The 15116-nt window shown below is 40.3% G+C and overlaps 1 protein-coding gene, 2 long non-coding RNA genes and 1 other non-coding gene across 5 annotated transcripts in view; 1 reads left to right on the top strand and 3 right to left on the bottom strand.

Annotated features, from left to right (window-relative positions):
* LOC111834688 (protein mono-ADP-ribosyltransferase PARP14-like) overlaps positions 1-1357 on the bottom strand; it is a 30369-nt gene extending 29012 nt beyond the window's left edge. The window contains exons 1-2 of the mRNA XM_072702457.1: positions 1078-1357; positions 680-810 (exon numbers count right to left, since the gene is read on the bottom strand). Of these exons, the coding sequence (XP_072558558.1) occupies positions 680-810; positions 1078-1255 (309 nt within the window). The 5' untranslated portion in view covers positions 1256-1357. The remainder of the gene's footprint in view (positions 1-679; positions 811-1077) is intronic.
* Positions 1358-1391: 34 nt separating this feature from the next.
* LOC140579767 (uncharacterized) lies at positions 1392-2663 on the top strand. Its single transcript, XR_011983628.1, has 2 exons — positions 1392-1514; positions 1622-2663. It is a non-coding gene; the product is annotated as an uncharacterized lncRNA (long non-coding RNA).
* Positions 1931-4852, bottom strand: LOC111838671 (uncharacterized). Of its 2 annotated transcripts, none has more exons than XR_011983630.1 (3): positions 4820-4852; positions 4556-4611; positions 1931-2191 (listed from the first exon to the last, which is right to left on the bottom strand). It is a non-coding gene; the product is annotated as an uncharacterized lncRNA (long non-coding RNA). The 2 variants fall into 2 exon arrangements; XR_011983629.1 differs by lacking the exons at positions 4556-4611; positions 4820-4852 and adding exons at positions 2465-2523; positions 3671-3779.
* A 3225-nt stretch (positions 4853-8077) lies between these two features.
* trnas-cga (transfer RNA serine (anticodon CGA)) lies at positions 8078-8159 on the bottom strand. The gene has a single exon. It is a non-coding gene; the product is annotated as a tRNA-Ser (tRNA).
* Positions 8160-15116: the final 6957 nt, after the last annotated feature.

Here is a 15116-nt window from a genome sequence, read left to right as displayed (position 1 = left end):
CAACCCATCTGCCAACACAAGACGCATCCTTGTGCATATGCTAACTACTCCACTGGCGCAGCAGTTGTGCTGGCAGGGCTCTGGCCAGAAGATGGCCTTTGGGGAGATGCTGGTCTGCAGAGCAGTCATCAGTGTATCCAATGTGCCCACAGTATACCCCAAAGTATGCCCAATGTGCCTACAGTACACCCCACAGTGTGCCCAATGTGCCCACAGGGGAGCATCCAGCAGGCCAAAAAATGCAGGGCATGTATGTGTAGGTAACTGATCAGCTATACTGATCTATGCTTCTATCCAGCGGGGAAAACCATATCTGCATCATCTTTCTCTACACGGCACCCTCCTAACTATAGCTCCCGTTCTCTCGCTTATACCTGAAGTTAAGAAATGACCGTTTTTTCCTCTTATGTAGAGAGCACACATCCCACACTTATTTCATGTTATGTCCTCGATCCTCCTCCTCGCGTTTAGCAACACGGGATATTTTGCGATGCCTTCGGCAAGAAGTTCAAGGGTCGTTGAACCATCCAATCAGAGTCAGAGATAAAAAGTCAGAATTACGAGATAAAAAGTCAGAGTTCTGAGATAAATGGGTTTTTTTTCTCCTCCGGGTGGCGGAAACGGGCTTCCATAGCATTTGTATTACATTCTTCCACATAATTATTACAGATTATGTTACCGTCTGAGGCGGCTCTGCTTGCGTAGAGCTCGCCGAAGAATTGACGCGTAGTTTCACTTCCTTGTTTTCTAACGTAGTTTCATGGTCTCCTTTCTCTAGCACTTTCCTCCTAACTAAAGAAACAGACTGCACTACTTGACGTAACGAAGAATAACAGCCATGCAAATATATACGAAATAAGATAAAATAAGACTGTCATTTAAATGATCAGTTTACAATTAGTGTAGAGAATGATTTATGCGCAGTAAGTTTATTTACTATTGTCTGAAAGTTTTAGTGTTAACAGTACAACCTATATGACACCTTTAGACATATCTTTCAAATACCATGTATGTCATTCTGTATTATTTTACGATTCAATTCTATTCTATAAAATGCAAGCTGATCGGTTTACTTACCCTCCTCAGATTTGAAACTGACGATAAATCTTCTGGTAACCTCGTTGTATTCAACCACACAGTCTCCACCGTTAGACTTTTTCTTACTTTGAAAGTATATCTGAAGCTTGGTTTTCAATTTTCGATTTGGGCAACCCCACTCGCCATCAACTTCAACTGGGTACAGAAAATCCTCCATCGTTTAATTAGGCTATGACTTGCAGTGTGTTCCTGAACTTCACGCTAAGTTTCACTTTCGATTCAGAGTTGTTTTGTAATTAGGTCGTGTAACCGATAAAGGTTCGGGATAGTCCCCAGATAGCACACATATGTTGAAATGACATTGATTCCATAGAGGTTGAAACAACGCTGATCTTCAATGTTGATTTAGCATTGATCTTGCTCGTTGAAAAAAATCATTTGTGATAAGGATTCAACGTTGTTTCGACACTTGTTTGGTAGATTCTTTATTCATTGATTTAATGTTGAATTAGTGTATGTTGAATCAATATTGGGTTATAATTGTTTCGCAAATGAATTAATGATGAAATTATGCTATATCCAGCAGGGCTGTCAGGTCCGCGTACCGGCCGAGCGAGCAGGGAGCGTGGAATCAAGATCAGGTAGATCGACGTACAACAAACAGGGGATTTATTGAGGGCAAGTACAAACACACGGTGAAGACTCCAATGACAGACTCGAACGGACTCGAACGCGGACTGAAATACACCGGACTAATCAGGAATAACACGAAACAGCTGATAAAAATCGGGGTTTCACACGAAGTAACGAGGGGGGCGTGGCACACGGAAGGATCGTACGAGCAGGTACAAGGGCTTTCAAAAGCTTAATAAAACAACAACATGTACAAATATAAATTGAAAACAATTTATTATTCATAACACATTATATATACATTCACAGAAAAATAGCACAATGGTGGCAATTTGGTAGTAATTTTATAACAATCACAAAAACATTGAAGTGCTAAATGACCCTCCCATCCTGCCCACACCCACTTCTGTTCATTTTCTCTTTGCACCTCCCCGAGGTTCTGGTGCATATGGAAGACATTTCGTCACAGCATCACTGAAGATACGATGGGTCACTTCCTTGTAGTGGTGCCGTGGAGCTTCTGATATTGAAGAGAAAATAATTTGTCATTAAAGATTTAACAAAGGTAAAGATTTACAGTTATTTGATCAACAGTACATAGCTGAATTGTTTGATCTACAGTTACTAAAATGGATCAGCATCTCCCTTTCGATTTGTATTTAGAGGACAAAAATCACTGTAAATAGAAATTTAAATTATTATAATTAAGCGATTGATTTTACAAGGATTTTAATACAAATCCCATTTCCAAAACTGTTGGGATGGCATGTAAAATGTAAATAAAAACACTGACATTTTGAAAGAGCTGTGAAATCTTACAGTGGAAGTGGAAGTGCAGTAATTCTCTGATCTCTGCAAACAGATTTTTTTTTAAAGAAAATATAATTATGCAAACCTTTTAAACATGCAACTGTAAAAAGTATTTTTGAAGTTTAAACTAATAAGTCTGTCAAAGTGAAAATAAACTTGTCATCTCCGCTATGAGACCAGAACACATGGTTCTAGTTATTACAGAGTACAAGTTTTTTTTATAAATAAATTACAAATATCAACTTTAAACACAAAAGCTTACAATAGGTAGGCTATTTCAGACATACAGAATTTGTGCAAATGTTGGAAAAGCAGTAAAGTAGAAAACAATTTGAATAGTGGAACGTGACTGTGTGCATTACGTGTGTGGGCTCCCAAGTCTCCCGCAAGGATCAGACACACGCCTTGCCCCTGACCATGGGCGTAATTTCCAGGGAGGTTAGGGGGGTCATGACCCCCCCAATAACCAGATCCAGCCAATATAACCCCCCCAATAATCATGTTTTCTCTGTAATGGGTGGAGACCTCGACCCCGCCCCCCCCAATGTTCCAGCCAAAGTTACGCCCTTGCCCCTGACAGATATATAATCCAAGCCCCAGGCTGGTTATAATTTGCATGTTTATCAGTGTCCATCACCTGCATGTAAATAACTCGTAGTAACGTAATACTGTAAGTGTCGTGTGTGCCGGTAGTTGTGTCTTGTTTAATTGCGTGTTGAGGCCCTGCATGTAAGCTACCCACCGTGTGCGGTTCCACCTGTTTGTAGAGTGACTCCCCTGTCAGTAACACAGAGGTACATACTGTAGGTGTTTTTTTTTGTGTGCGCTTTGCTGTGAGTGAGTTTTGTTGATGGCTACTTAAATTAACGACATTTAATAAAAACAACATTTCTAGACTGTTTCACGTATAAGCATTTTTGCTGTGCATGTTTAGGTATACCTACAGCGGATGTCACAACATTATTTTCGGTGAAAAGCTTATATGTTGAACATAGCATTGCTTTGCATGTTTTTACCGCGTGGAAATGTCTTTTTTGACCTATGTCCAGACAACATGAGCCAGCAAAGTCTTACGGAATTTTCAGCTTTACTGCTACCCAGTTTAAAACATTTGTTAGAAAAGTAATCAAAAAGTAGTAAGATGTAATAATTTGCATTACACTGATGAAGTAATCAAAAGTTACATTACCTGTAACATTTTAACAGAGTAACTAGTAATCTGTAACCTATTACATTACAAAAGTAACCTTCCAACACTGCCAAAGTCTCAAAACATGGCTGCATTACGTAAATCTTTCGTTACCGTACGGCAAAAAAAAAAATACTATTGCCAGCATAACTAGTGTAGAAATTTCCAATTGCCAGTAGATGGCACTGCACTCAACAATCACCAGCAAAGGCGTCCAGTTCAGTAAACGAACTCTTGGTTCTTGAATTCAAAAAAGAAATAAAAATGAGCACTGAAATGTGGTTTTGTGATATAAAATTAAATATACAAATAAAGTAATTAGTCATGTCTCTTTCTTCACTGGTAGTAGTTTTTAAAAATCATAAACTTTCAGTTTTGCCAAGTCATGCAAATTTTCAGCAAAAAGCAAATATAACTCCACAAGTTGCATGGCAAATTTTGAGGAAATGCAAAGCGAAGCGTTTTTGTACGCAGAAAAACTTCTTGAAACTGGGAAACATTAAAGAAAAATTAAAAGCACTAAACTTTGTAATCCATTTTAATCAATGCCTGATACACTGGAAGAACATGGGTTTGTCTCATAATAGTACAGACAGAGGAAAGAGAATGTGGGTGTGTCTCATAATAGCTCAGGTAAAGCGTAGGAGAACGTGGATCTGTTTTATAATAACACAGACAGAGAGCCGGAGCGCGCGGGACTGTTTTGTAATATCAGAGACAGCAGGAGAAACTGGAAATTTGTTGTCCTGCTTTTTCTGTTGCCTTTCAACAATAACAGGAAGAGACTCTATGCATTTTCTTTCAGGACTGAACTGCCATAAAAAAATCTGTGACAGTGGATCGTCATAGGAGGAGCTTAAGAGGAGGTCCCCGGATTTCTCCTACCTCTATGATGAGACCAAGGACTCCTTTTGCCCTCATATAGTCCTGCTGCCTGCATTCTGTGAAAAAAATTGGAGAAGACATCATATTTCATTTTTAACCCTCCTACAGTGAGCTCAGACTGGCCTGACTATCCACTGTGACAAAAAGAAGAGTCCCCAGTCCCTTGTATTATTATGTTAATTTAAAGGTTCTTTCAATGGCCTCATCTGTGCAGAATGGAAACAGCGGTCACTCAGGGGAACCTCTTTGCAGTGCTGCACTTACATGGTGGTTTCTGCTGAGCTGTTTAGAGAAAAATGATATGAATGAATGAATACCCCCACCCATCTATTTCATGTTTTAATAAGAAGTATGTACAAAAGTGTTATCACAGACAGGCAGACACACATACATACAGATTTGGTATCTATATCTTTATGAACATTCTCCATTCATTTATATGGGCAAAACCCTAATCTCAAAGATGACAACCCTAACCGCTACCCAGCCCTAACAGTAACTATAAGTAACCAAACAAAATAGTGTTTTGGCCTTTTTAGCTTTAGATTTGTCACAGAGTTTTATAAAATTGAGTTTCTCCTTGTGGGACCAAACAATGGTCCCCACAATGTCAAAAATAATAGGTTTTTATCACATTGTGGAGACATGGTCCCCACAACGTATTATATACTTGACCCACACACATATACACACACATTTAAAATATATGTTTTAGTGTATCCTATTTTTTCCATATATCAAAGGGATGAGGGTAAGGATCTAAATGACTTTGACTAGGGCCAAACTGTGATGGATAGGCAGCTGTTACCAGTACGCTGTGGTCAGTACTTACCAGATGTGGTCCAAGGAAGGCCAACCAGTGAACCAGCGATGAGGTCTTGGGCTCCCAAGACTCAGTGATGTGCATGGGGAGTGAAGGCTAGCCTGTCTGGTCCGATCCCACAGGAGATCTACTATAGGACAAGTTTCTGAAAAAGATAATGCTGGCTATGATAGAAATATGTCAGAAAACACAATACATTGCGTCTTGCTGGTTATGGGGCCAGTCAGACCAGTCAGAGCTCCCATGCTGACCCCTGTCCACCACTGAAAATGCCTATAATGGGCACAGGAGCGTCAGAACTGGACCATAAAGCAATGGAAGAAGGTGGGCTGGTCTGAGGAGACGTGGTCTGTTACATCAAGTGGACGGCCGGGTGCATATGCGGCATTATAACAGGGGAAGAGATGGAACCAGGATGCACTATGAGAAGAAGGCAGGCTGGCGGAGGCAGTGTGATGCTCTGAGAAATGTTCTGCTAGGAAGCCTTGGGTCTTGGTGTTCATGTTGATGTTACTTTGACACGATCCACCAACCTAAACACTGCTGAAGGCCAATTACACCCCTTCATGTTAACAGTATTTCTCCCAATGGCAGTGGTCTCTTTCAACAGGGTAATACACTCTACCACACTCTGATAGATGCTCAGCAATGGTTTGAGGAACATGAAATAGAGTTCAAGGTGTTGATTTGGCCTCCAAATTCCCAAGATCTCAATCTGATCGATCATCTGTGGGATGTGCTGGACAAACGAGTCTGATCCATGGAGGCTCCACCTCCCAGTTTACAGGACTTAAAGGATCTTCTGCCAATGTCTTAGTGCCAGATACCACAGGACACCTTCAGGCAATAGCGGAGCCAGAAATCACTGTGTGGGTAGGTCCATAGAAAATTAAGTAGGCCAGTCCCATAATAATTCATTTGGTGACATAATCGCACTACAGATTCAACTACATATTTTTTTTTATCAGTTATTAAATGACCCGTAGCATTACTTTCACCAAATGAACAAAGAGAAAGAAAAATCTATTTACCTCTCAATAGTACATTTCCCCGAATGATCTAACCACAAATACACATACCTGTCAGACACAATCGTTTTATTGTTCATTTGCTGTGAATACTGATTGGGGCTGAGCTACTGGGTGGGCACCGGACCGTGGTGACCACTGTGGTACCCTTCAGAGATCCAGCAGAGTCTCTGCCTCAATGAGTCACAGCTGCTGTGGCTTCACAAAGGGGACCTACATAATATTAGGTAGGTGGTTTTAATGTTATGGCTGATCAACACACATTGTATACACACATTTGTATGTGTGTATATATAAGTAACCCAACAGAGCACTATATGTGGCAGGTGTGTGCAAAACAGGTACGCAGAAGATCTATCTCCCTGAGATACAAAGATTTTGGAGGAAACAGCTGTTTTAATAGTGTTTGATAGATGGAAGAGTGTTTCATGGACAGGTGGCAAGGAAGAGAACCTAATTCAGCAAAAAACACAACAGTAAATTAACGTTGAGGTTTTTCCTGCTGTTACATGCTGAACACTTCACACACTGCACACAGAGTGACTGGTAGCGTGTTACTTTGTTTGGCAGCCCGTCAATGTTGTTTAACGACATCGCAGAATTCCTTCCATTAGTTTCAGGTCAACAAGAAAATCACGTGGGAACATTCAGAAATGTTTTTAATATGTTTGAAATGGCACAGCCATTTTGTGTGTGGGATCTTTAAATAAATTTAAACATCTGTATTTGGTAACCATGGTGAGATAGGAAAGACTGGAAAGCAGTCAGCAGTGTGAGCTCTTTTTGAGGGTTATTGCTAATTTGTACTTTATTTCCTTCTTATAGTGTGAATGACCATTCCTATGCAATCTAATTAGTGTTTTACCCTATACTTACCTTAATGTCTATTACTTGTTCCGTCACAGATCTGTTGTCATGGAGACAGCAGCCATTTCACTTCCTCTTCATTTATTTACCATGGTCTTCTCTTGCTCTCGTTCTCCTTAATGCCTTCAGCTTTCTGTTCCCTTTCTCCCTCAGGTCATGCCAGACTCAGCAGCAGATATAGCAGAGCATGGGTCTGAGAGTCAATAACTCTGTAATAAATTAGTAAGAGGGGCCAGTTGGCCTTTATGTGCAGACTGGACCCCTGGTAGTTGACATGCAGGACCGTGGTCATGGCATCATTTAGTCATTCCAGTGCAGTGATGCTGGTTCCCCTATAACCTCCCCATAGTGCAGGCCTGGGAAATGATCTTCCATGGAGGGCCAAATATGTCAGCTGTGGTCATTTTACAAACATTATTTTTATGTCCCATGAAACCTACAATAATAGACATGTTAGATTTTATGGTAACACTTTGCTGTCATCTGTAAGGCACTATAGATATCTTTATAATGCATTATAATGGTCGGTATAAGTATTAAGGATGCCTTGCACTGCATTATGCATCATAATGCATAATAAATATGAGTATATATTATGCCTTTTTCTAAATATTTATAGCCACGTTTATAATGCTTTATGAATGCATTATAGTGTGTTATGAATGTGATCATAGATTGTTATAGGCATAGCATTCATAGGAAGCGTTACCAATATAACGAATGAGTAAAAGTCTTAGGTACAGAATTCCCCATAAGCAGCAAAATACACTTAATGTACAACAGTTGTAAACATATGTATTACCACGTCACAGACAGGATTCGAACCTGTGCGGGGAAACCCCACTGGATTTCGAGTCCAACACCTTAACCTCTCGGTCACCGTGACGGTGAAGTTCTTGTTGCATTTCTCATATGAGCAGTCGAACCCGGCCCACCTGGAGGGGAAACCAGGAATCTGCACTGCTGTTTGTATTATTATTATTATTTATCATTTTTATTATTATCAATAATACTGATAATAATTCCAAGAAAGATTTGAGAGCAAATAGGTCTGCCATAGCGTGATGTCTGAGTGTGTGTCTGAGGAGTATGAGCAGAGAGTGATATGTTTACGAAAGGTGAGCGCCCCCCACAGGCTGCTCTCTGTCAGGACAGGGGTTAATGAGATGAGGCGGGGAGTCACTGTGTACTGTACTGAGGGGCCCCTGCAGGTGCTACCAGGCATGTCTGACACGGAGGAGCATTAGAGGAGCTGCCTGATGTGGGCTCTGACCTCTGACCTCTAATCTGGCAAGTGCTGGTGGTTTCTGTAGTATCATTATGTAATGTAGTTTTTTGGCATGTATTTTGGAATACACGTATTATGCAGGTTCCCAGTACTTCAAATGGTACTCCAAACAGACTAGTACTCCACTCAGATCAGTAATTCAAAGAAACAAGTGATAAAGGGTGAGAACAGTTAACTTTTTTTGCCATAGCAACGAGGGAAACTAGTGTTCCCTCTCACGTCATAACAAGAAGGCAAGCTTGACAATTTGTTTCCCTCTGTTTCATATTAAGATTATGGAAGAATGATAATTCTCAATTTTCTTTGTACAGCAAAAGAATGACAGCCTCCCATCACCCTGGTTGCCAGTGTACCACAACAACCTTTTGTCACCTGTGACCACCAGTGGAGAGAAATTTCAGCAAGAACCTGAGTCACACAAAAACATGTGGGTTGTCTGGCACAATAAAAGGCATACTTCCCTGGAACACTGACAGAAGGAATGAAATGGACTCTCTGACTGATCCAGGTCAAGTAATTACATCAATACCTGATGAACATTTTTATCTCCTGCTTGTTAAACTTATACTATTATCATTTTTTTCCTATTTATGTTTCCAATCCATTTTGGAGTTTGAACGCCAAAACATGGTTATAACATTGCCCATTAAAATTAAAGCAGTAAAAGGCTTAAAGCACAACTGTTAGTAGTGTTGCGCCTGTCGGCCTTTTTTAACACCCGCCCCAAACCGACCCGTCAGGAGATCCAAACCGCCCCGCCCAACCCGCAAAAATACGCGTGGATAATGACCCAAAACCCGACCTGACCCAAGGGAAAAAAAAACACCAGTGAGCCTGTATTGCCATGGAACCTACCAATGAAGTGTCATTTGTGACACTGTAACCCATAGATGACATAGATTTGTGCTAGATTCGCATTGAACAGGGTTCCCCCAGTTCTGGCAGAATAAATTTCCATGACTTTTCCAGTACCGCAAGAAAATTTTCAAAAACCCACAAGTTTCAGATAGTAATTGTCCTGCCCCGATCGTCCGCTCCTTCCGTGTGCCACGCTGCCTCGATAACCCCCTGTGGGATCCCCGTGTGATCAGCTGTTTCTGGGTGTTGTCATTAGTCCTCTGTATTTAGTCCACGTTTCAGTTTGTTTCCCCAGTCCGGTCATTGTAATGTCACTGCGTGTTTTCTTGTCTGCCCTTTTTTATTATTATTATTATTATTAAACCCCGTGTTCTCCGATTTCCTGACCGCCGCTCCTCTGTCTCCACTCCGCGTCCCGCATACGGCACGACAGTAATACTACAATTTTCGGTACGATAATAGCCAATCTGCTTACCTAATAAACACATGTGCAGATGGTGGACAACTTTCGCCAATGTACAAATAGCTTTCAATTATTAAGACAATTAATCCCAATACTAAAATTATACGTACCTTATGATTGGTAGAGGCAAGCGGAGCCAAAAACGGGAAACTGATCAATAAAATTCAAATGCGTGCAAAAAATAAATAAAACTATAAAACCCTCAATAGCGAGCAAAAAATATCTCAAATATGCGAAATCTGCGCGGAAACGGATGTTTACCAAGGTAGTTAACTATTGACTTCCACTCGTAGGCCTACATTTCTGTTAGCGTGTTATGGGACGAAGCGGGAAACAAAAATGAACAAGGCTAGTTTCCAAAAGTTTTCCATAACTTTTCCTCTCTATCCAAGAATTCCAAAACTTATCCAGGGCCTGGAAAATTATTTCAAAATTCCAAAACTTTTCCAGGTTTTCCATGACCGTGGGTACTCTGATTGAAGATGATGACACAATTTTATGCAAGATTAACTGTGTACCAAGCAACAACAAAGAGACCGAAAGATCGATTTTTACGTCATTATATATTGAAGGCTTGCGGAAAATTGCACGAAAGACATCTCTCTCGCACACACACGAGCGCGCATGTATGCAAAACACACTAGTTGTCAAAACTGTAACATCTGTTGTACATCAGATCTGAGAACTCTATGAGGTTTGAATGAATTTAGTAGAACAATTAGGTCTTCTTTTAACTTAATTTTGTCTAAAATGAAGTACAGCAGAGCATACTTAACCGTGATATTTCACCAAACTAGTAGCTTTTATCATACAAATTGAAAAATATACGGCGACTGCATTTATACACCGACCCCGTTTACAACACGTTTTGATCGACAATGAAACGCGTTTTGTAACTTTTTGACCCGCCCGATATTATAAAAATGTCTGCCCTAAAACCGCCCACACCCGCGGGTCACGGTTAGTGTGTTTCTAACAATATGTTTTTATATTAATTTGTGTTTGTTAGTGACCGTATGTTTATGAATTTAAGGTGGCTCTTGATCATCCACATAGGCATTTCTGGTATGAAAGATGCTACCCGTGTAGGAGGAGTTTCTGTAAATGACAAAATGGTAACTCATTGGACCAGGGTTTCCCAACCCAGTCCTCAGGGAACCCCGGAGAGTCCACATATTCGCTTCCTCTCAGCACCCAGCGCACTTGTACAAGGTATTTGGTGTTCCTGATTGGCCGGGAGCTGGGAGGGAGCAAAAACGTTCCCTGAGTTGAGAAACCCTGCATTAGAGCACAGCATACTGTGTAGGTCCTGTACGACAAACCAGGACATTGCTGCTTCTGTCTGAGATTGATGTTTTATAGTTGGCATGAAATTCAATTCAGAAATTCCTCTGTGCAAAGGTGAGCCGAACAATTCTGGGCAAAATGTCAACTGCTGGCAACCCTTAGCAGGGTTAGGGTTAGGGTAATCTTATGGCTAATCTGTATTATTCCATTATAAGCCTAAAATTTGCTACATCAAAAACGTTGGGGCAGTTTGCAAATCCTACAGATAACATAATAAAACTCTTACATACATGTTAAGGCATATGCATGCATGTACAGACTTTTCTAAAAAAATCTTACGCCAGCCAGCTGACCAAACTTGGCAATGCTGTCCCTTAGTGGATTTTGCCAGTCTGGCCCCAAAACTTAAATAAAATGTGAGGCCCCCTGAATCAGCCACAGCATCCATGCTCCACCCACGAAGAGAAAGAAATGACTCTTTCATAATTACTCTTTTACTTCTTTTGTACTTTGGCTGTTCTTTATCTATGGAAAAAAGGTGTGAAAACGAGACGCAGAGAGAGAAAGGCAGAGAGATGAAGGCAGGTATTCCTCTGTGTGGTTATGACAGCCCAGCATCCAGCTCCTGTCACAGCCTAAAGAAAACAATGTTTGAAACTCATAACTCATGGCTGTTTGTCAGCCTGAAGCCGTATTTGTCCCGTCAGTCTGAATTTGTTTCTGTATTTGTCTGTCAGTCTGAAGCTGTATTTCTGTTAACCTCAATTTAAATCTGAATCTGTGTAGAAGATCCCCTGTTTTACTATCCGAAGAACGATTATAACCCTGACTGAGCAAAGCAGGCAGAGGAAATGACTGATACTGGGGCAGAGAGAGAGGAATGTGCCACAGTGGATGTCGGGGGAGAGGGAAGCGGAGCTGATTTGTTTATAATTTAGTTCAGGGAGCCCCTCTGCAATAATCTCCATGAACACCCCTTTCTGCTACACTTTGGCTCATTCCCCCGCACAGTTAAAAACGCTTGTCACAACAGCCCCCCCCCCCCCCACACACACACTCTCTCAGGATCTGGGGAATGTCTGAAGGTCTGAGCCAGACATGAAGTACCCATTATAAAATGTATGTGATTACTACAAAAATGTACATCACATGTGCTCCTGCTGGGAGAGCAGAGGTGGAAATTCCAGGTCCAGAAAATAAAAATCCGGACCAAGATTTTGTTTCAACCAACCAGTTGAGTATAACATTGTCCATAACACATACCATGCTGTTTGAACACATGGATGTTCCTAAGTATACATGATACCAGAGTACTCTAGGCTACCAGTCAATGATTAGCTTTGTAACTGTATTATCTGTCTTGAGCTTGTACGTTTTGGATACTCAGGTGTAGAGTGAGGACACAATCATGGCAGTATCTGCAGGAATTCTTTAATTGTGCATATATGTCCTCTTACCAAGACGCAGTGCTGGAAGCTGTTGGTGGATTAAATACCAGTGAGGCAGAAGATGCTATACTGGTCAGATGCCTGCATGGGAAATGCTATACTGGGCTCCACCTAATGGTAGAACCTCGGATTCAGGAGGAACAATGCAGTTTTGCCTTGCCATGGAACAGAAGACCAACTCTTTCCACAGGGTTTCTGGACTTAATCTCTGTGAGAAGATGTTTAGGTTGAGGAGTCGGCTGAGGTAGAATGAGCTTCTTGTAAGGATGCTCAAAGGAGACACTTTGAGCACATACCCACCAGGGCTGGTGAACTACTCTTAGAAAGCTCTTCAAATTGTTATACTATAATGGAATTATTTTGAATGTTCATTAATTATCCAATTATAATTCATATTTATTTTATAATTATAAGCCCATTGTATGCAACTGATCACAAAAGCCAGAGCTTGTAATATAAGCCAGTGACTGTCTTAAGTGAGAAAAATGGCAAGGGGACAATGAAATATAATAACACAGCTGCCCACGGGACAGAAGCGCCAACCAACAGGTGGTCGCCTATTCTTAGTTATTTTGCTTATGACACCAAGATCCATGTGAAGCAGATAATTTAGCAGATAATTATAGCATATTAAACTAGCTGAACAAAACAGCCACAACAACAAAAAAGTTGCCTAAATTTTGGTGTAAATTAAAATATCAAATGAGTCCCTTTAGACAGCTAACAAAGACCTTTGTGTACAAAGTAGCTTAATACTTAAATGACAATTTGCAGTAAAATACTGCCTTTGTTTTAGGCTACATCTAATGTTAACATTATTGAATCTGTCCATTTATGCAGCAAAATCCAGTTTCCAGACTGTGCTGTTCAGAATCTCAGGTTCAGAATCTCAGACATTCTTCATTCACACATTTTTTCACTAATTTCTTGCTGACAATACCATTTTCTGGTAAATATAAATGTACTTGGGCCCTCAAATATAATATTCTGTCGTGCCTCACACTGTTCAAATTCCTGTTCTTAGTTTTTTATTTATATCATTGGGCTTTGCAACCAGAAAGGCTTGATTTGCATATTATATAAGAATGCAGCTCATTTGCTTTGACCATTTATTGTTATTTGTGGCCAGAAACTGGGTGGGATCTCAGGTTTCTGCACTCATGTTCATTTACAAGACTGTTCTGACATTTCAGAAAGAAAATGTGCGTGTGCCAGTTTTGATAAATCAGATTTTTTGATTAATGAGGCCCCTGGACTCAAATACTACAACATTGCCAGTGATTAAAGTTCATGACTCACTATGAGAGTAAGAAAATGATTACATGAAATGCTCCTTATTTGAGATGGAACTTGTCAAATTTATGGGCACTAATATGTTTAACATTGTATTTTTGCAGTCAAATCGGCAATTGACAATTGGAAAAAGTGAACGTTGCCACGGGTGACGGTTCAGGTGATGCCTTCAGAGCGAAACTGCCACAGCAGGCCAGACAAGCACTTGCATGCTTGTTTCAGAGAAGTGCATTTTGGGAATCCTGAGAACAAGCTGATGGACACCACAACCCAAATCATCACACTGGACGGAAAATGATTATGCATATTTTTAACAGCTGCCTCATTAAAACAAACAAAACAGGACATACAAAAGAAATTATGAAAAGAAATATATAAACCTTTCATAGAAAGGGAATTCAGGATAAATAAATAAATATTGATTATTCAAATAGTGAACAAAATTTATGTATTTGTATCTACATTGTGCATTTTAAAACTGGTCCCTAAAAAGCACTTCTGCTTTAACTGTGATCAGTCTTGGAAAGAAAGCAGGAATACCCTAGAATAGTAGATGTAAATCTATTTTTAGTAATACTTGTTTTTCCCACTGGCACTGGAAGGCAGCCATGTTTGTAAAAGGTCCCTCGGCGGATTTGCCAGTGATCTTCCTCAGATGTTTTCTAAAATTGATTTAAAAAATGCATAATACTGATATGCAATGTTTGGTATGTTTAAAAATGGCAACTAAATGGTATAGGTCCTTTTCATACTAAGATAGATAGATAGATAGATAGACAGATAGATAGATAGATAGATAGATAGATAGATAGATAGATAGATAGATACTCCACATATTATCAGCAATATACAATTATAGCAATTCAGTTATAATTGTACAATACAATCAGTACAATACAAAAACAGTACAATACAGTATAGTACAGTACAGTACACACATGATGTGCTAGTGAATGGTAAATGGTATACATGTCAGTATTGTGTGAGGAGTGGGGTAGTGAAAGGGGTTTAGCGTCCTGCTAACTATGGGGAAAGAACGGTTTGTGAAATTAAACAAAGTGATGGAGGGGAAAGCAGTTCCTGCTCTGCTGGAGCTTTTACGTTCCTCTCATGTCTGAGCACATGGCGGCACTTAGAGGCGGCTGTGCTGGAGCCGTGTGTGGAGCTGCTTTTAGGCAGGAGCTGTCAGACGGATGCAGAAACCCC

This window comes from Paramormyrops kingsleyae, chromosome 18 (genome assembly GCF_048594095.1).
Source record: "Paramormyrops kingsleyae isolate MSU_618 chromosome 18, PKINGS_0.4, whole genome shotgun sequence".
Lineage (NCBI taxonomy): Eukaryota > Metazoa > Chordata > Actinopteri > Osteoglossiformes > Mormyridae > Paramormyrops > Paramormyrops kingsleyae.
This window is presented reverse-complemented; position numbering and strand designations above follow the sequence as displayed.